The 22,578-nt window shown below is 43.3% G+C and overlaps 1 protein-coding gene across 1 annotated transcript; it reads right to left on the bottom strand.

Annotated features, from left to right (window-relative positions):
• Positions 1-794: 794 nt before the first annotated feature.
• On the bottom strand, positions 795-17,579 carry LOC123952571 (protein FAM205A-like). The gene is given in 4 exon segments (XM_046021838.1): positions 795-972; positions 7,195-7,345; positions 7,778-9,146; positions 16,704-17,579. Coding segments are annotated over 4 exon segments (2,574 nt in total).
• Positions 17,580-22,578: the final 4,999 nt, after the last annotated feature.

Genomic DNA, 22,578 nt, shown 5'->3' with positions numbered 1-22,578 from the left:
GATTTGTGTTTTTTAAAAGTTCTCCGGTGGGGGGGGGGTGCTAGGAGATCCACCTGGTCTGTTTTGCACCCCATCCCAAACTCCAGATGGGCACAGAACCTATAGTAGGTAACAAAGATGGTCTGGGAGAAGAGGAAGCTAGAGTGATATACCCCCAACCTTCCTGAGGGAAAGGACTTTCTGGCCTGGCACAATGTATAGAAAAAGGAGAGATGGCTGGGAAGAGTTGGGGACAGTCTATTTCCTCTCCTCAAATCCCAGAGGCTTCCCTCTGTCTCCCAAGACATCTTGTCCTTCCCCTTGTTTATACCATCATGGAGGGAGGCTCTTTTTTGTCAAATGGTCCAAAGCCCCCTTAGGTCCCATCCTTGACTGCCTTTCTTCTACTCAGGAGGCTTTTTCTAGGATCTACTATAACTCTTTACCACTGAACTTGAGCTTGTAAGTGGTAGATCAGCTATTAGGAGATGTTTCATCTTGGAGGTGGATGTTTCATCCATGCTTATTCCTAGGACTTAGAACCTAAGTTAGGGGCCCCAGGAAAAGCAAGGGAAAGAGTAAAGACTTTGCTGGAGGTAGATAGTTGGCTGGACAAAAAGCTAGAACTGGAAAGAGCTGCTGTCAGAGCAGGAAGGCGACAGCAAGTCTCTGCCACACACTAGGCTGCAGGTGACTGAGCCTATGAGGTGGAGGTGGGGGACATGGCAGGGAGGCGGTGAGAGAGTCTGGAAGACAGTGGAGACCTGGTATAGATACAGTCCACAGGACAGGGGTTGAGACAATAGAAGGAGTTGCTATCCTTCTCTGGGAACTCGAGTCGGCCACACAGCCATTCCTGGGCACTCAGCTGCTAGCCTTGACTCATTCCACTCATAGTTCCACTTGAATGCTAAGCTTGGTTCGGCAGTCTGGAACTTGCATCCCTGAACCAAGCCCCTCATTTGATCCTCAGGATAGGCTGGAATGTAGACACTGAGGAACAGAACACAGAGACTTGGATGAATTTCTGTTTAACAAGGGTCAAATGGCCTGGGTTGGAGCATTCTTGGTGCTCCTAAGTTCCCAGCTGAGCACTGAGCCCTCCAGGGACATCCTGCTCTGATGACTATGCAGATGTTAATGAAGGGGCTACTGATCTACTGGAGTGCAGACGACCCAAACTGTCATAAGTGTGTGATATTTGTGAGCCTAGTGGAGGCACAGACATTTCTCAGTGTGTAGCCATCCACGGTTAGATAACTGCTTGGAATAGCATTGATGTAGTTGGTTACAGATTGGAGGTAGACAGTGGTAAGCATAAGGCAAGGTAAAGATTTTGGGAGGCAATACCCACCAGCATTATCTTGAAAGGTCTGGTTTATTCTTCCCTTAGGTCTGTGTCTGCTGAGAGGCTGGGGGTCAGGACCCTGCAGTAAACTGGGGACACTCCTGGGGGTGGGGATGAGTGTATAGGTGAGGGATGGGGCTGCTGAAGAGGGCAGTGGACTCACTTGCTGACCTTGTCATTTCTTTGAAAGCCCACAACCATGTTGTTGAGACCAGGGTACGCATGTGAATCCAAGACTGTCCTTATTAAAGGAGAAGCAATGAGACAGAAATCAGAAAGCAGAGTTTAGGGGCGCCTGGGTGGCTCAGTGGATTAAGCCGCTGCCTTCGGCTCAGGTCATGATCTCAGGGTCCTGGGATCGAGCCCCGCATCGGGCTCTCTGCTCCGCAGGGAGCCTGCTTCCTCCTCTCTCTCTGTCTGCCTCTCTGCCTACTTGTAATCTCTCTCTCTGTCAAATAAATAAATAAAATCTTTAAAAAAAAAAAAAAGAAAGCAGAGTTTAGAGGAGGGAAAGATAGCCTGCTTTAAGGTAACCTAGGAGCTTTATGGAGGAGAGCAACGTTGAGGGAGGAATTTGGACTGCATTTGTGTTTGTAGGTCTGCAAGATGGTCTGTATCTGTTTGCAAATACAATGGGGAGACTGTCTTTGTGCCTGCATGTGTGCTTGTGCCAGCATCTGCTCCTGCATGTCTGACTCAGGGTGTTCTTGAGTCTAGGTAGGTGTGATTCCTGGACATGTCTCTGGGTTCTCTGAATTAGTTTTACAGTGGCAACATTGAATTTGTGTCTCTGTGTTTATGCATCTGTGTGGCTGGATGTCTGTGTCCATGTGTCTTTGACACATGTGGATGTCTGTGTCCATGTGTCCCACTATGTGTGGGATTCTGCTCTGGCCTCTCACTTTACCCTGCCCCCTTCCCTGACACTCCCCAGCTGCCAGCATCATTTACCGCAAGGAATGGCTTCCTTTCCCTTCCCGCTGTCTGGATTCCCACGAGACCAGCTGTCTGCCCAGGGTCCTGCCCCTGTGGCCTCTGTAGCAGACTCGACCTTGAGAGCGATATACTCTGGAAAGCCCCCAACATGCTCCTTGCATGGCCATGGACCCAAAGAAGTTACAGTGGAGAAGAGGGGGAAGGCAGGAAAGGGGGGGCAGTTGGCAGGCCCACCCCTCCTTCTGGAAACAGAGATCTCCCTCTGGCCCCTTCCCAGGCTCCCTTTCCCTCCTCATGCTCTCATCCAGACCAAGTATTCAGGGTCCTGGCCTCACTATCTCTGGGGACAGGAATGAACATTCCTCTGCAGGCCCTGCCAGAGCCACAGGGATCTGGTCTTCTGTGTCCCCCAGTACCTTCCATGCCTGCATCATCTCTGCACCTGAAGCCCAGGCTGTCTTCTCTTCTTTCCTCTTCCTATGTTGGACAGACGCAGTAACCACTCTTGTTCCTTGTTCTGTGACAGCCCTGGCCTCTGCCATGGGCCCCTGACCCAGGTGGAACATTAGGCTTTGGATGGCTGGGAAGGAGAAGCAGCCCAGGCCCCACTCACATGGTGCAGAAAGTAGCATCTGTGGGGTTTACTCCTGTTCTCATTCTGTGTTCACTGTTCTCCCTGCATGGGCTGTGGTAAGCAGGTACAAAAATGAAGCAGTCATGGTCTCTATCTTCTAGGACTCAATGTTTGACACGAGAAGTGATTTTGTGGAGAAGCCACTTTCCTCCACTGGAGGTAGTCAGTTGCCTGACATTCTCTCATAGAATTCTTAGGTGTCCTCCACAGAGGTCGGGAAGTGCTCCAGAAGGTCCGAACCTCTCACCATGGCATGTTACTTGTGAGGGCCAGAGGTGTACTCCAGAGTTCCCAAGCAATCACTGATATATTCCTAGCACGTGCCACCAACTCTGGAAGTGTAAATGCTTGAGTTTCTATCCTCCATGAGGCCTTTTATTCTGATTTTACCTCTGTTGAGACTAGGAAAGCTGGAGGGTGGGGGTTGTGCTAGGGTAATGGGATGGGGTGAACAAGACTTCATCTCTCAACAACATCCTGTGTGAATCACAGGCTCTGACACTATCTTCTCTCAGCTCTTGGCTTTGCTGAAAACAGAATCCTGAAGGTGTTTGTTCCAGCTCATCTTTATGCCTTCGACCCTTTGTTGTAGGACTTTGGTCAGCACTATGAACTCACACTGTTCTGAGACAGGTAGAAGCCTGAGGGGACCATGGGAAGGACCCATTCCACCTAAGTCAGGATGTGTGCACATTAACCTTGGCTTCCCACATGATGCTGCTGTGACCTTTCTGGGTCATTCCCTTCATGCTGTCCCCTCTCCCCCCCACCCCACATCCTTGCTCCATGGCTCTCTGCCTAATTGCCACCAGACAGGGAGGATGTGTCTGTCACAAGACCTCCTATGATCTCTGGGGATGCTTTAGGAAAACACCTGGAGGGTGTTGGCTCAGCAGGCTTGAGCCTTGTGCCTCCTCATCCTGAGGGTCACACAGAGGCTTGGCTCCCATCCCTAAGGCAGAGTCACCATTCAGAGGAGGGACACATTCATGCTTCTTTCCATCCTGGCTTTTCTGCATCCTGCTAGCAGTGGACACATTGGGTCCTATCAGAGGAAGAGAGTCCTGCCACCACCTCTTGGTTTAATGGGATGTTGAGTCATTCTGGATTTCCTTAGGAATTAGTAAGGCAGGGGCGTCTAATAGTCCCCCATACCACATTATAGGGAAACTATAACCCTTCCTCCACTTCCTTGAGCTCTTGGCTCCTGTGAGGTAGGTCAGAAGGTGGGAACGCAGAGATGCCACCTTTTGAGAGATACAGAGTGTCCAAAACAGATTCTTTCCATCCACTCAGGGGAGCCCTCAAAGGTTCTTTGACTTTTTGCTTTCCACTTCTCTCCTCCCCTCTCCAAACTACCCTAGTCCTGGGAGGACACCAGGACACAACAGCTGCCCTATTTCTCTGTCTCAAGCTCTCTCCTCTTCCTTATGTTCCATGCATTTAGAGCTTTCTCTGCCATCTCTTCTACTGTGTTGCAAGAGCAACTGTTTCACACAGATGATCACCAACTTCAACCAGTTTTTCTGACCACCTGGGCTCACATGCTACTACCGACTTCTTAGGCCTTAAATATAACTCACCATGCTAATTTCTAGAATTCTGCTCCACCTCTGACTTTGGCTTTCCATTTTGTCCTTTCCCGCATTTGCTATGATCCTTTTCAGCTTCTCTTTCTCTTTTCTAAATCTTTGTCCCCATTCTCTTAATTGTGGGGGAACCTTTCTTCTCTTGATATACAAAGTCCTCCCTCATTAATGTCACCTGCTCTTTATTTACCACCAGTGCCTTGTCTGTGCTTAGTCAAGGCCAATCCCTTTTTGCGGGGACTCACTCCTATTTTGTTACTTTGTTCTCTTGCATTGTCAACTTACTCATCTCCATTGGGTCTTTTCCATCAACATCCAACATACTATGTCTCCCAACTTTAAAAACCCTGTTCTATGTCCTTACTTTTCTGCATGTCTGTGGAACCGAATTCCTTGGAACAGTTGCTTATCCTTGCTATGACCACTTGTTCTTCCATTCTCTCTCGAATCCACTCTAATCACACCTTCATTTCCACTATCCACCTGAGTCTATTCTTCTCAAGGCATGAATGATCTCTATGTTGCTAAACCTAAAAATCATCTCTGAGTCCTCATCTTACTTGATTGATTGGCAACTTTTTAAAAAATATATTTTTATTTATTTATTTGACAGACAGAGATTACAAGTAGGCAGAGGAGATAGGCAGAGAGAGAGGAGGAAGCAGGCTCCTTGTAGAGCAGAGAGCCTGATGTGGGGCTTGATCCCAGGACCCTGGGACCATGACCTGAGCCGAAGGCAGACTGAGCCACCGAGGCATCCCGATTGGCAACTTTTCATGCAGTTTCTCCCTATCTCCTTGCAGTACTCTTTTTCCTTGGCTTCTGATATATTATACTCTACTGCTTTTCTTCCTACCTCACTGGCTACTACTTTGCAGTCTTTACTTATTTGTTCCTGCATTCCCCTCTGCCCCTAATTTGTTAATGTTAGAGTGTTTCAGAGCCTAGTCCTAGAACTCTCCTTCAATCTCATGGTTTTACACCTACCTACCTATCATCTATTATCTCTTTCCCTCTCTCTCCATCTATCTAATCATCCACAGTCTGCCAGGACCCGCTTTGAGGGTGATCAAGCATCTGTGTTGAGAACAGACTGTTGAGATATGGTCTCAGAAAGAAGCTGGGAAATTAGTTCTGAGGCTAATGCAGAGACAGAATGAGAAGTGGTCATGTTCTCAATTCATTTTGTAGGTGGAGACAGCAGTATTTACTGCTGGATTGAATATGGACTATTGAAAAAAAGGTCAAAGATGACACCAATATTTTTGTCCTGGGAAAATGATAAGATGGAGTTGCCATTAAGTGATATGGTAAATACTGTCCAGAAAGCGTGTTTTGTATGAGTGATTGGGTAATGGTGATGGGTGGGGAATCAGTTGTTCACTTTTCTGTAGTTTGAGATGAATATTGAACATCTAAACATATATTTTGATTAGATAATATTGGCATGTGACACTCTATCCCATGAGATCATGAGCTCCATTGTGTAAGTCCTCTGTTTTTTTCATTGTTGTGTTTGCTATAGTACCTTGGATATAGTAAGTGCTCAAATATTTTTATTGTTGAATGTAAGACACTTCTCAAAGTCATTCTTACTGTGATCCTTCTGTGGTCCTCTTTGCTGAGTTCTTCCTCCTGTGACAGGATTCCCCCATTCCATAGACCTCATCATACTAATGTAGTGATTTGTCTGGTTCCCAGCTCAGAATTTTATTTTATTTTTTATTTTTTGAAAGATTTTACTTATTCATTTGACAGACAGAGATCACAAGCAGGCAGAGAGGCAGGCAGAGAGAGTGGGGAAGCAGGTTCCCTGCCGAGCAGAGAGCGCGACGCAGGCCCGAATCCAGGACCCTGAGATCATGACCCGAGCCAAAGGCAGAGGCTTAACCCACTGAGCCACCCAGGCGCCCCTCAGAATTTTATTTTAAGTACTATTAAGGTATTACTGTGGATCAGCCACTATCCTAAGCCCTGGGGATATGAGCCATTAATTTAAGCTATTCAGACAAGAATGGATGGAAACAGAATACAAATAGAGGCAGTAAAAGTAGAGAAAAGGGGCAAACTTGACAGATATCAAGCTTAGAACTCAGTGACTAACTTCATACTTGGGTTAAGCAAACAATGTGCTTCTAGTTACACCACTACAAGACATTGGGTCACAGTTTGGTAGGGTACAGGGAGAGTGTTCTGATTTTGAATTAATTTGTATTACCTTTGGATAACAAGGCTCAGCCCGTTGCTCTTTATTACACTATGGGCAAGCAGATTGAAGCTCAGATTTACTCACTTACTTCCCCCAAAGAGCATTTGAACCTTGGGTTGGCTTCCTGGCTCCAGGCTCTTTTGAGTACAAAGTAAATTGGCTTTGCTTCTTTATCACACCCTGGTCAGGAACAGTCAGCCTCTGTCCCAGGTACTCAGACCTCCATCTACATGCTCCCCCTCCCTGATTCTCTCCCTGCCTGCCCTTGGGAGTGGGGGACAAGTCCCTTTTCATGACCTACTCTGATCTCCATTCCAAGAGTCCATGCAGCTGGCAGGCAGTGGGCAGGATATAGACAAGAGAGTTACAGCAGCTTCCCAGATGAGCTCTGCAGAAAGATCTTGCCAATAACCAACAGGGAGCAGAGGAGGGGAGATTCTTTCATTTGCTTTTGACATCCTGTCATGTTAGCTACATGCTTTTGATAAACACAACATACCTCCTCAAGGTTGGAGCACTATGGCACTCCTCTAAAAACCTCCCCTGCAGACTGTGGGCCTCTATGGAAGTCATGAGTGATTCTGCCTGTGGGATTCCTGGCCAATCCTCCTCGTCACTACTATCCTCATGTCCACATTGCTCCTCTGGGCCTAAAGACACCAATGGGAAGCCATGATAGAATTCAAGCCTGACCTTTATTTACCTTGCCTTCCTTCTCTGCTCAAGTCCCTTTATCCACAGTCCAGGGTGGGCCGGGAGGAGTTGTGTGGAAAGCTGACCCAGCTTAAGTGTGGGTTAAAGTTCCTTCTCTAGATGGGAAGGACACTTTAGCATCCCCTCATGCCTTCCCTTAACACACCACAGTGGAGAGAAGGAGGAGGCAGACAGTGCTTTGCTTAGAGACATAGAGTGTATTTTGGGTGGCACTCCACCCCACCTGCACCATAAATGAAAATGACAGTAGCAATCCTCTTCAAGGGACACAGATGAGAGCCTACAATGACTTTTGATTATGTTGGGTCTTCCTGAGCAGAGCAAGCTTTCCCTCTGAGGTGGGAGGTGAAATCTAGGTTGGATCTCACCTGGTTGGTTGGCACAAGCCACTTGAGGACAGTGCTGAGGGTGGCCCAGGACTGAGGCAAAATGGTGTTGGTGAGAGCGGGAGCAGTGCCGGAGCTTACTGTCTGGGGAATGGGGACCATCCAAGAAGGCCGAGCCCACCTGCTTCTCAGTGGGGGAAGATTGGGCCTTAGAGTCCCCTCTTGTCCTCTCTGTCTTGGTTCGCCCCATGGAACTTTTGGTTGGAGCCAGGCCCTTTTCTGCATTTTCTTTTCTGGTGTTGGCCACTTTCCCAGCTGTAGAGAACATGGATTCCTCAAGCACTTTGCCTTTTGCCTTGGAGTTAAAACACTGCAGAAAGGATTTCATCTTACTTCTCAAGCCTGATTCTGGAAGGCTGGGCCTCTTGTGAGTGTGGACTGGCATCACCTGTCCCTGCAAAACCTGACCTTTCAAAGTTTGGCCCTGTAAAGCCTTACCCTGAATGAGTTGGCCCAGGAAAAGCTGGCTCTGTGATGCCTGGGGCACCACAGGCTGGGCATTCTTAGGAATCCTTGCTGGTTTGAGGAATACATTAAGCTTGGTTTGACTGCTGGGCAGATCATTCTTCTCAGATACCTTCACCCCAGGGATTCCTGGAGGTGACTCTGGAAGCTTAATCTGAGGGTGATGTCCAGTACTGTGTTCACAGGGAGCATCAAGATGAAAGCTACGGCTCCGTCGCCAGGGGCTGTGAGGTGTCCTGTTCAGAAGCATCCCTTTTGGCCTCTGGGCTTCATCAGGGTGGCTTATGTCTCTTGTGGAGGAGTGTGCAAACCCTGCATCCCCTTCTCCATGGTCCCCTGCCAATTTGGGTTTCCGTGGGTCCTCTCTCTTTTCTGCCAGCATGGGGACTTGGGCTGAGTCCTTGCTGGGGCCAGGGCTTTGGGACTCAGGACTCCAGGGCTCTTCCAGGCTGGGGCTGTTCACATTGGCCTCCAACTGAACACAAAGCACCTGGGCCTCTGTCATGTCCCCACTGGGTTGTGATATCTTAGAGGTCCAGTGGGCAGAACCATGAGATACTGCTCTTGAACTAGGTTGCTTCTGGTTCTGCTGCACCGCCTTTAACTCGAGGGCCAGCTGTTCTTTAAGGTGGAGCCATTCTGGATCTGGGACACGAGGAGTGTTTGGTGGGATGGGGAGATCCTGGAGCAATGTTTTTCCTAGGTTCTCTAGACTCTCTAGAGAATCCTGTGTGGATGTGTTGTCTGAGGTTGCTACAGTTTGTTCTCTGGACAGCCTTGCCTTTATGGGAATTCCCAGTTGTATCTCTAGGATCTTCTTTCTTAGATGGAAATTTAGTTTGGCTAAGATGGGTTTCTTGAGTGTGTAGGGCCCAGAGGCCTCTGCCTGGCTTTCTTTTTTAAAAAAAAATATTTATTTATTTTAATAATTTTTTTTCACTTCTTAATTTTTATTTTATTTTTTTTCTTTGCATTTTAAAAAATTTATTTATTTAATTTCAGCGTAACAGTACTCATTGTTTTTGCACCACACCCAGTGCTCCATGCAATACGTGCCCTCTCTATTACCCTCCACCTGGTTCCCCAACCTCCCACCCCCAGCCCCTTCAAAACGCTCAGGTTGTTTTTCAGAGTCCATAGTCTCTCATGGTTCATCTCCCCTTTCAATTTCCCACAACTCTCTTCTCCTCTCCATCTCCCCATGTCCTCCTTGTTCTTTGTTATGCTCCACAAATAAGTGAAACCATATGATACTTGACTCTCTCTGCTTGACTTATTTCACTCAGCATAATCTCTTCCAGTCCCGTCCATGTTGCTACAAAAGTTGGGTATTCATCCTTTCTGATGGAGGCATAATACTCCATAGTGTATATGGACCACATCTTCCTTATCCATTCATCCGTTGAAGGGCATCTTGGTTCTTTCCACAGTTTGGCGACCGTGGCCATTGCTGCTATAAACATTGGGGTACAGATGGCTCTTCTTTTCACTACATCCGTATCTTTGGGGTAAATACCCAGCAGTGCAATTGCAGGGTCATAGGGAAGCTCTATTCTTAATTTCTTCAGGAATCTCCACACTGTTCTCCAGAGTGGTTGCACCAACTTGCATTCCCCCCAACAGTGTAAGAGGGTTCCCCTTTCTCCACAACCTCTCCAACACACGTTGTTTCCTGTCTTGCTAATTTTGGCCATTCTAACTGGTGTAAGGTGATATCTCAATGAGGTTTTAATTTGAATCTCCCTGATGGCTAGTGATGATGAGCATTTTTTCATGCGTTTGATAGCCATTTGTATGTCCTCATTGGAGAAGTGTCTGTTCATATCTTCTGCCCATTTTTTGATATGATTATCTGTTTTGTGTGTGTTGAGTTTGAGGAGTTCTTTATAGATCCTGGATATCAACCTTTTGTTTGTACTGTTATTTGCAAATATCTTCTCCCATTCCGTGGGTTGCCTTTTTGTTTTGTTGACTCTTTCCTTTGCTGTGCGGAAGCTTTTGATCTTGATGAAGTCCCAAAAGTTCATTTTCGCTTTTGTTTCCTTGGCCTTTGGAGACATATCTTGAAAGAAGTTGCTGTGGCTGATATCGAAGAGGTTACTGCCTATGTTCTCCTCTAGGATTCTCATGGATTCCTGTCTCACGTTGAGGTCTTTTATCCATTTCGATTTTATCTTTGTGTATGGTGTAAGAGAATGGTCGAGTTTCATTCTTCTACATATAGCTGTCCAGTTTTCCCAGCACCATTTATTGAAGAGACTGTCTTTTTTCCATTGTATATTTTTTCCTGTTTTGTCGAAGATTATTTGACCATAGAGTTGAGGGTCCATATCTGGGCTCTCTACTCTGTTCCACTGGTCTATGTGTCTGTTTTTATGCCAGTACCACGCTGTCTTGGTGATCACAGCTTTGTAGTAAAGCTTGAAATCAGGTAATGTGATGCCACCAGTTTTGTTTTTGTTTTTCAACATTTCCTTAGCAATTTGGGGTCTCTTCTGATTCCATATAAATTTTAGGATTATTTGCTCCAGCTCTTTGAAAAACACCGGTGGAATTTTGATCGGAATGGCATTAAAAGTATAGATTGCTCTAGGCAGTATAGACATTTTAACAATGTTTATTCTTCTGATCCAAGAGCATGGAACAGTCCTCCATCTTTTTGTGTCTTCTTCAATTTCTTTCATGAGTGTTCTGTAGTTTCTCGAGTACAGATCCTTTACCTCTTTGGTTAGGTTTATTCCCAGGTATCTTATGGTTCTTGGTGCTATAGTAAATGGAATCGATTCTCTAATTTGCCTTTCTGTATTTTCATTGTTAGTGTATAAGAAAGCCACTGATTTTTGTACATTGACTTTGTATCCTGCCACGTTACTGAATTGCTGTATGAGTTCTAGTAGTTTGGGGGTGGAGTCTTCGGGGTTTTCCATATAAAGAATCATGTCATCTGTGAAGAGAGAGAGTTTGACTTCTTCCTTGCCAATTTGGATACCTTGTATTTCTCTTTGTTGTCTGATTGCCGTTGCTCGGACTTCTAATACTATGTTGAACAAGAGTGGTGAGAGTGGGCATCCTTGTCGTGTTCCTAATCTCAACGGGAAGGCTGCAAGCTTTTTCCCATTGAGGATGATATTTGCTGTGGGTCTTTCATAGATAGATTTTATGAAGTTCAGGAATGTTCCCTCTATCCCTATACTTTGAAGCATTTTAATCAGGAACGGATGCTGGATTTTGTCAAATTCTTTTTCTGCATCAATTGAGAGAACCATGTGGTTCTTCTCTCTTCTCTTATTGATTTGTTCTATCACATTGATTGATTTGCGAATGTTGAACCATCCCTGCAACCCAAGGATGAATCCCACCAGGTCATGGTGGATAATCTTTTTAATGTGCTGCTGGATCCTGTTTGCTAGGATCTTGTTGAGAATCTTAGCATCCATATTCATCAGTGATATTGGTCTGAAATTCTCCGTTTTGGTAGGGTCTTTGCCTGGTTTGGGGATCAGGGTAATGCTGGCTTCATAAAAAGAGTCTGGAAGTTTTCCTTCTGCTTCAATTTTTTGAAACAGCTTCAGGAGAATTGGTGTTATTTCTTCTTTGAAAGTTTGGTAGAATTCCCCAGGGAATCTGTCAGGTCCTGGGCTCTTGTTTTTGGGGAGGTTTTTGATCACTGCTTCAATCTCATTACTAGATATCGGTCTATTCAGGTTGTCAATTTCTTCCTGGTTCAATTTTGGGAGTTTATAGTTTTCCAGGAATGCATCCATTTCATCTAGGTTGCTTAGCTTATTGGCATATAACTGTTGGTAATAATTTCTGATGATTGTTTCTATTTTCTTGGTGTTAGTTGTGATCTCTCCCTTTTCATTCATAATTTTATTAATTTGGGCTTTCTCTCTTTTCTTTTGGATTAGTGTGGCCAATGGTTTATCGATCTTATTGATTCTTTCAAAAAATCAGCTTCTAGTTTCATTGATACATTCTACTGTATCTCTGGTGTCTACCTCATTGATCTCTGCTCTAATCTTGATTATTTCCCTTCTTGCGTGTGGAGTTGGTTTGATTTGTTGTTGATTCTCCAGTTCTTTAAGGTGTAGAGACAGCTGGTGTATTCTGAATTTTTCAATTTTTTTGAGGGAGGCTTGGATGGCTATGTATTTCCCCCTTAGAACTGCCTTTGCTGTGTCCCATAGGTTTTGAAAGTGTCTTCATTCTCATTGGTTTCCATGAATTGTTTAAGTTCTTCTTTGATCTCCTGGTTGATCCAAGCATTCTTAAGCAAGGTGGTCTTTAGCTTCCAGGTGTTTGAGTTCCTTCTGAACTTTTCCTTGTGATTGAGCTCCAGTTTCAAAGCATTGTGATCGGAGAATATGCAGGGAATAATGTCAGTCTTTTGGTATTGGTTGAGTCCTGCTTTGTGACCGAGTATGTGGTCTATTCTGGAGAAGGTTCTATGTGCACTTGAGAAGAATGAGTATTCTGTTGTTTTAGGGTGGAATGTTCTGTATATGTCTATGAGGTCCATCTGGTCCAATGTTTCATTCAATGCTCTTATTTCTTTATTAATTTCCTGCTTCGATGATCTGTCTATTTCTGAGAGAGGCATATTAAGATCTCCTACTATCAATGTATTCATATCAATATGACTCTTTATCTTGATTAATAGTTTTCTTATGTAATTGGCTGCTCCCATATTGGGGGCGTAGATATTTACAATTGTTAGATCATCTTGGTGGATAGTCCTTTTAAGAATTATGTAGTGTTCTTCTGTATCTCTGACTACAGTCTTTAGTTTAAAATCTAATTTATCTGATATGAGAATCGCTACCCCGGCCTTCTTCTGAGGCCCATTGGCATGAAAGATGCTTCTCCATCCCTTCACTTTCAGTCCATGTGTATCCTTAGGTTCAAAATGGGTCTCTTGTAGACAACATATGCATGGGTCCTGTCTTTTTATCCAATCTGCAACCCTGTGTCATTTTATGGGCACATTTAGGCCATTCACATTGAGATTATTGATAGATAGGTTGTGATTGACATCGTGTTACCTTTGAAGTCTTTTTGTCTGTAGATTGTCTCTATATTTCTGTTCAATGATATTCTTAGGATTTTTTCTCATTTATAGGACCCCCCTTAATATTTCCTGCAGTGTCGGCTTGGTGGTTGCATAGTCTTTTAAGCCTTGCCAGTCTTGGAAACTCTTTATCTCTACATCCATTTTGAATGTCAGTCTTGCTGGATAAAGTATTCTTGGCTGCATGTTCTTCTCATTTAGTACTCTGAATATATTTTGCCAGCCCTTTCTGGCTTGCCAGGTCTCTGTGGACAGGTCTGACGTTATTCTAATGGGCTTTCCTTTGTATGTAAGGATCCTCTTTGTCCTAGCTGATTTTAAGAGGGTCTGTCTAGAAGCATAATTCTTCATTCTATTAGGTGTCGTGAGGACTTTCAAGAATCTAAAATCTTGGGGGGAAACCGCTCTGCCTCTAGTACATGAATGTTGTTTCCATTCGTGAGATTGGGAAAATTTTCATAGACAACTTCTTCCACTATATCTTCTAGACTTCTTTCTTTTTCCTCCCCTTCAGGGATTCCAATAATTCTGATGTTGGAATGTTTCATGGCATCATTTATTTCCCTGATTCTGTTTTCGTGGCTTCTGAGCTGTTTGTTCCAGGCTTCCTCCTGATCCTTTCTCTCTATCTGTTTGTCCTTCAGATCACTAATTCTATCTTCTGTCTCAGTTATCCTAGCTTTTAGAGAATTTAGATTAGATTGGAATTCATTGAGAGCATTTTGAACATCATCCCTGGTGGCTTTCAGTTCTGCCCTAACATTGTGAACATCATCCCTGGTGGCTTTCAGTTCTGCCCTAATCAATTCTGTTTGGTCATCCATGGCTTTCTCCAACCTAGCTATTGCCTGGATAATTGTTAGCCTGAATTCCTTTTCTGACATATTGTCTATGTCGATAGCCATTAGCTCTGTTGCAGAAGGTCCATCCTCTGCATTTTTCTTCTGTTGGGCATTCCTCCTCCTAGTCATTTTGGTAAGAGATGACTGAACAGATGCAGCTGGATGTATTGATTGTGGTGCAGTCAAGGTGCACCCTGGAACGCTTCTGTGCAATCAGGATTCCCCACCCAAATGAGAGAAAACAGAAAAGAAAAAGAAATAGAGAAGAAAGGGAAAAAAAAAAAAAGAAAAGAAAAAAGAAAAAAGAGAGAGAGAGAGAGAGGGGAAAAAGAGAAGATAAAAGAGAAGGCTCAGCCCAAATGGGCCCCAAGGTAAGATTTATGAAGTATACAAACAAAAACAGACAAACAAAAAGACTGATAAAAGTATATGACAAGAGAAAAAAATATATATATACAAAAGCAAAAAAAAAAAAGGAAGAACCTCATCAGAAAGAACCCCAAGTATAATATTTATATACTATCAGGACAAACACAAATACACAGAAACACTGGCGGAAGGAAAAGATGGGAGAGTGGTTATAAATTCTCAGTGTGGGCAAAGAAGTTTATTTTGATTCTTCCTGGATGTATCTTGATGTTTTTGTTAAGGGACTCAACTTTCCTAAGATAAAGGGGGATTAAAAATTGGTTTGCCTATAGGGGTAGCATTGATTGGGGAAAGGGGATTACCTTGAAGTTTAACTCTATATCTATATTAGAAAATGAAAATTAAAAAAGAATAGACTAAACTAAAATTTAAAAAAATTTAAAAAAATAGAAAAGCAAAAGAAAAACATGGGTGTATGTAACAAAAAGTTCAGGTTAGAAGGTTATTAAGGAATTTGATGTACTGGACATCTCACTGTGATGGTAAATAGGTTAAAAAATTATCTATATGTATATAAAAAAAAGAACCAGAATATTGGTAAAGAGTTAAAAATAAAAGTTGTATTTATGAAGTAGTGGTGGTTGTTCTCTTGTCGACTTCTTTTTCTTTTTCTTTTTTTTCTTCCTTCCTGGTTGGTTTTCTGGGGGAGGGGCCTGCCACGTGGGTTTTCAGACAATGATGTTCCCTGAGTTAGGTCCTCCCACCCCCCTCAAGGGGGTGGGCTCTGAGGAAACCGTTTTTTTTCAGGCTTTTGTTCTCTGGAGGTGTTTATGTTCTTTCATCTGTTTTCTCTTGTCTTGACAGCTTTTGATGGTTTTTGGAGGTTTAGAGGAGAGCAAACTGCACCCCGACCTCCCTCTCAGAGAGAAGCCTCAGAACACTCTGCAGAGCTGCTGGCAGAGTAGGTTCTGGGTCACGGTCCCTGGGGATGCAGGATCTCCTCCTTGTAGCCAATACCATGGCAGTGGCGGCTGTCTGGGCAGCTCCAGATGGCCAGAGAGGTTCCAAGCAGCGATCACACACTGAGATTTTCCCGCTGGTCCAGGCTGGGAATGCCTGGTTTTTCAGGATGCCAGAGCTCCAGGCTAGTACCTGTGCACATCTCTCCCATGGGAGGGTGTGGGATGCGCACATTTCGGGAATGCTGTCTGGCCAGGCTCCCAGCCCCTCACGGGAGCCGGACCCCACTCGTTCTTGGGCGTGCTGGCGGCTCAGGTGCACTGGTGGCTCTGGGATGGAGACCTGCTTTCTCCGCTGTACTCTCTCTGGCTCAGCACCAGGGGAGGCTGTCCTGGGTCCGGGAACTTAAGCCCCTGTCCCTAACCGCCCCTATTCCCACAATATCCAACCCCCCCCCCCCCCGCGATCCTTTGCTCTTTTTTTTTTTTTTTTTGAGTGCTTTCAACCAGACTCCAAGCTAATGCTGGTCCCCAGACACAGAACACTCTCGTATTGGGGTATTACTTTCGGTCGCCTCTGGTGGCTTCCTCCCCCTTTTGTTTATCTTCCGATATTAGTCCGACGTTCCCACTCTGCTTTACCTGCCACTGGCGTCTTCTGCTCCTGTAGAGATCCAGACGTGTATAATTCTGATCTCAGGCTGATTTCATGGGTGATCGGAATTCTTTGGTAGGTAATCAGCTCACTTTAGGGTACAGGTTGAAAAGGCGCCTCCTCCTACTTCCCTGCCATCTTGACCCTCCTTAATAATTTTTTAAATAAACATATAATGTATTATTAGCGCCAGGGGTACAGGTCTGTGAATTGCAAGGTTTACACACTTCACAGCACTCACGATAGCACATACCCTCCCCAATGTCTATAACCCCACCACCCTCTCCCTACCTCCTTCCCCCAGCAACCTTCAGTTTGTTTTGTGACATTAAGAGTCTCTTATGGTTTGTCTCCCTCCCGATCCCGTCTTGTTTCATTTATTCTTTTCCTACCCCCCAAATCCCCCACGTTGCATCTCCACTTTCTCATATCAGGGAGATTATATGATAGCTGTCTTTCTCTGATTGACTTATTTCACTAAGCATAATGCCCTCTAGTTCCATCCACTCATTGCAAATGGCAAGATTTCATTTCTTTTGATGTCTGCCTGGCTTTCTAAAGTCACAATCTTGATCATTTCTTCCACCAACTCTTCAACCTGGAGCTCATCTTCAATGTCTGCACAAGTCTCGTTGGCATCTTGAAAGCTTGGCCCAGGACTCAGAGACTGCTCTTCAGATGAGATCATTTGAGTCAGAGGTTCAGTTGGGAATTCACCAGGTCCAGGCACCATTCCTGTGATTACAGCTTGGGTAGAGATTGCCGGTGCCATGACCCTAGAGAGAGCCACATAATAAAGAGCTGGCAGCCCTGACAAGAAGGCCAGGTACTTGTGCCGCAATGTTGTCTCCAGTTTCTCAATGGCTCCCTCGGACAGGGCTTGGGGAAGCTTAGGGTGTTCAGTGACAGCATCTGGTGGGGCTTGTTGCTGTTGGTCAAGGGCCATTGGTATCCAGGGCATAGTTTTCTGCTGTAGGGCAGGGCCAGTTGCTGCCTGTAGCTCTGAGGGCTTGTTTTCTGGGATGCAAGTGAAGGGAGCCACTTGCAGGCCCTCAAGAATTATGCACTGCCAAGAGCTATATACACGAGCAGGGACCTTGCCCTGGTGAATCTGCCCACATTTGGAGTTGATGTGGCTCTGCAACATTGCCTTGGCCTGGTCAAACAAGTATGACATGGGAATTGACACTGGGTCTGTGATGGGTGAGAATGGGTCACTGGCCCCAGTGGCCTCCAGGACTGTAGGTTGGGAATCATGCATGCTGGTTAGGGCTGTGCTGCTCCAGGACAGAGTTGATTGATCAGTGGGGGACAGAAGTAACTGGATGGACTCCTGGATCTCTTGGGGCAGGCCGTAGTGACGATGAATCAACTATCACTGGAGGTGGATTTTCTAGACTACTTTGTATCTAAAGATGGACATATGGACCACTTCTGCCTAATACGATATATGGTGAAATTTACTGGGGGTTTCTGGGGAAGAATTTGCATTGGGATTAAAGAGACAGGATATGAGAACTTACTCCTATCTCTCCAAAGCATGACCCGTTGCTTCCTGTCTTGAATAAGAAGTACAGGTGTAATATTTACATCTGTTTTTTTTAATGTAAAGATTTTTTAAAAATTTATTTATTTATTTTCAGTGTAACAGTACTCATTGTTTTTGCACCACACCCAGTGCTCCATGCAATACATGCCCTCTCTATTACCCTCCACCTGGTTCCCCAACCTCCCACCCCCCGCCTCTTAATATAAAGATTTTTACTTTTTTATTTGAGAGAGAGGGAGAGCAAGAGAGCATGCGCACACATGAGTGGGAAGGGGTGTTGGGGAGGGACAGAGGGAGAGGGAGAATCTGACTTCCCACTGAGCAGGGAGCCTAGTGTGGGACTCAATCCCAGTACCTGCATATCATGATCCAAGCTGAAGGCAGATGCTTAACCAGTTGAGCTACCGAAGCACTCCTGTAATATTTACATCTAGAGCTGCCATCTTGTGATCCTGAGTTGATATCTCTAGGATAAAATATCATTATTTGAGGATGATGGAGATGAATGGATAGTGGTTGGATGTTTGATGGCATCAATAAATTGAAAAGAACCTGGAACCTCTTGAGTTTGACTATAATTTTTGAGCCACAGCACTTATATTTCTTTGAACTACCTTTCATTTTCATGTACCATAGTTCTGGGTTATAGCTAGCTATTTCCTAGTTTCACCTAAGATGCAGTTTTCAATTGTGTCTTCCTTGTTTTGAGGTGATTTTCTAGAAGAAAATCTTTCTCAGATTGAAAAAAAAGTTTGATTATAAAATATATTAGGAAGGGGCGCCTGGGTGGCTCAGTGGGTTAAGCCGCTGCCTTCGGCTCAGGTCATGATCTCGGGGTCCTGGGATCGAGTCCCGCGTCGGGCTCTCTGCTCGGCAGCGAGCCTGCTTCCTCCTCTCTCTCTGCCTGCCTCTCTGTCTGCTTGAGATCTCTCTCTGTCAAATAAATAAATAAAATCTTTTAAAAAAAATATATATATTAGGAAAGATGTGGGAAAAATGCTTTATTACATACTTCTGGTTGGAACATAAAAAGGAACAAGCTTTTGGGGTACAACTAAGGATAGGAAATGTAAAATGCACATAGCCCTTGACCTAGCATTTCCTCTTCTATGAATTTATCTAATAGATAAACTCACAGAGACTTATATGTAAAGATGTTCACTGCATCATTCTTTGTAACAGCGAAAGAGTGGAAACAACTTAACATGAGGCTGGTTAATTAAATTATGATTTAGCCACACAACGAAATACTATGCAACCATTAAAAAGGATGAGATCAGTATATATGCTCTTGCATGTAAGTAAAACAAGTATATCTAGTACCCTTTCATTTTTGTAAAAAAAACCCATGGGAACACACAAATATATATTTATATTATATATATTTTATATATAATTATATATGATATATCTATATTTATATATATGATTATATATGTTTATATTATATATTATACATTTGTATTATGCATTATATAAACATATATTTATAAATATTTATATTTTTATATTATATTTATAAATATATGTTTATGTTATGTATAATCATATTATATATGTGTGTGTGTGTGTGTGTGTATATATATATTATATATAAATGAGATTGTTAAGGGCCATCTTGGAGGCTGGGTACTAGACAGGCAGATGAAATCTCTCTCTGTTCTCCAGTAGATTGTTACATAGTTTCTGTATTCCCTGTCCAGAGATGTCCTGCATGGCTAAGTGACAGTTGGGCTGCCTCTGTAATTGCTTTCCATCTTTTCCTACCTTACTTCTCTTTTCCTTCATTGTCTCTATAAATAATTGGTACTTAAGCTTTTCCTGGGCTCTGTTTTCTTGGGAACTGGGGCTAATACCAAGAGTGTAGCTCAAATAGTCCAAGATAAATATTTTAAATGGGAGGAAAAAGGGAAAGAAAGTACTCTTAAGATATGTAGGGCTGGGTGCCTGGTTGGCTCAGTTGGTTGAGCGACTGCCTTCAGCTCAGTTTATGATCCTGGAGTCCTGGGATTGAGTCCTGCATTGGGCTCCCTGCTCAGCAAGGGGTGTGCTTCTCCCTCTGACCTTCCCCCTGTCATGCTCATTCTCCCTTTCTCTCAAATAAATCAATAAAATCTTAAAAAAAAGATATGCAGGGCTTACTGTGTTGCAACCATGTATTCTCGTCTTGAGAAAATTCTTGAAAGTAGAGAGCAGGAGAAGTCCATGGTATAAAAGAACTGCCAATGAACACTAAACTCATTTAACTAGATTTTTTTTCCATTTAATTATTTTCTCTTCAAAATCACTATTGAATTGTCCAAGAAAATAGAGTAAATAGGAAAAAATCCAATTCTGTACTGGAAGGGCATTTATATTTTGTGAAGTTTCAGCAAGGTACAGTGCAAATGTACCTGGACTGAGGGCACATTAACCAGCTTTTGATTTCATGAATATCACCTGGACAATAAGTAGATGAAAGTCCACCCCAAAAACTGCCTCACAAATCTAGGATCAGAACAACAGACTTATGAGTGAGAGTGGGCTATATATAGGGAGAGGGAACCAAATGACTTTGAACACTCTCAGAGTAAGAACACTCTTACTCTCAGCATTTCCACATAGTAGACACCTCTGTGCAAATCAGGAACATTGCTGCAGGTCCCCCAACAAAGAGCTGTGTTTCAGGTGACTTTTGGTTGTCACAACCAACACAGAGAAAAAGTGACCACTAATTACATCAGTGAATATGGTAGATCTACTCTTTTTTTTGCATAGGGTGAAAAATTATGTGCCGTATTTACATGAATTTGCATTGAACACTTGCATTTTTAAAAGTCACATTTTAAAAAGATTATTTATTTATTTATTTGACAGGGAGAGAGAGAGCACAAGTAGGCAGAGAGGCAGGCAGAGGGAGAGGGAGAAGCAGGCTCTCCACTGAGCAGGGAGCCTAACGAGGGACCAGATCCCAGGATCCTGGGATCATGACCTGAGCCAAAGGCAGTCGATTAACTAAATGAGCCACCCAGGTGCCCCAAAAAGTCACATTTTAATGTAACTATTACCTATAGTAAAGGTTGCTTCATGAAAATGTAGTACAATTCAGATATCAAGTTGCCCATTTTTGTAAATAAAGGTTTATTGGAATAGAGTCATGTCCATTTGTTGGTGTATTGTCTGTGGTTGGTTTTTCAGTACAATGGGTGAGTTGGGTAGTTGAAACAGAGACCTGCTACTCTAAAATATTTACTATCTAAAAATGTGGCTTCCAACAGCACTGTAGTTAAATGGTACCAGTAGTTAAATGAGAAACAGTTTCAGTAACAATATATTCTCTCATTTGTATCGCACATTTTCCCCAAGCCCTTGTGCAAGTGTATATACCTTATCTTCAAAGACTTTATATCTCTAGGTACAAATGCTATATAAAAATTTTTCCTTTATCAAAAAGTATAAATCTTTTATAAATATTTTAATCCTCTATGACATATGACATTGCATTACTACAAAGTAGTAAACTTTGTAAAGCACCTTTAGGTTAGCACCAGTTTTTATACTGAAAAAGGGACCCATTTTAATATAGAATGGAAAAAATTGAATTTTGAACACAAAAGGGGTAAAATCCCTTTAGAGTGTCCATTTGGGAGGATTATTTACAACCATACTAAACCCTAAAGTTAACATTGGTTTCTTGCTCTTAACTCTCCAGGTAACTGCAGAAAGATTTTTAGGTTGTTTAGTCACTTCTATTCATCTGCATCTATCCCTTAAAATATGAGGGGCACAAATTGATTTAATTACCGGGATTTGGGAAGGACCCATGACATTAGCCAGCATTCTTATGTCAGGGAATATCCCTCAAGTATCGTAAGAGTGTCTTTTTTTTATATTTATAGCTCTTCTTAAGTTTGGGCAAAGAATTTTGTATGGGTCCAGTAGAGGTGCCTCAAAAACATTGCCTCTTTTCCTTCAGAAGATGGCTGGTCCTCTCCTTACTCTTTCCCTATTTCTCCCAAACAACCTTAATTCTAAGCTGGCAAAAGTACCCAAGGTTAGGGGCTAGAGACAAGAATGGCTGCCAGTGGGGAGCCAAAGTACAGTTAGATACCTGATTCTTGGTATTATATCAGTGACTTCTTTGGAGAATAAATAGGTTTGGGATTTTGAAGAACCAATAAACTACCTGTTTATTAGAGTAAGAAAGGTATAATGTTTAATCATGGAGCTGTAAGTTTATGTTCAGCCTAAAAGTTATAACAAAAGTAGCTTTTTTATGACCAGCCACATATTGGGTTGCAACACAGATCTGTGCTGTGTATCAGAAAGTCCTCAGTAATTGTTTTCCAATGAGAAGAATAACTACTTTCCTCTAAAGCAGTGTTTTTCAACCGTGGTGGTTTTTCACCAAATAATATCATGCCAAAATCTGTGGAATGTTTTATCCAATGAAAAATAAACATGATTTAAGTTTATCTCTATAATATGCCGCTTTTTCTCACCTCCCTTCAGATGTTCTTGGCTGTGTGGGAGAGAAAGGGATGAAGTTACAACATGTATGCTAGAAATTGTGCCCAGGAGTATACTGAGCATTTGAATGTCATTTGTCAAATGTATTAGGGGCAGAAAAAAAGTGTGAGAGCCACTTTTCTAAACAACATGTCCTGCCAAAATCAGATAATCTTTGGCACAGGAACATTCCTCGTAGGTAGAAGAGGGAGTATCAAATGTTAAAGTGGTTTTCTTTCTTTCTTTCTTTTTACACATATATCCAGGACCATAACATACTCATTAACTGCCTGCTCCACCAGCCAGACAGGTGTTGGAAGAAGAAGGAATGGCTTAGGTACAACTCAACAGGAATACTTTAGTACAATGCAAAGGAGACAAGGCC

Source organism: Meles meles, chromosome 11, assembly GCF_922984935.1.
Source record: "Meles meles chromosome 11, mMelMel3.1 paternal haplotype, whole genome shotgun sequence".
NCBI lineage: Eukaryota > Metazoa > Chordata > Mammalia > Carnivora > Mustelidae > Meles > Meles meles.
This window is presented reverse-complemented; position numbering and strand designations above follow the sequence as displayed.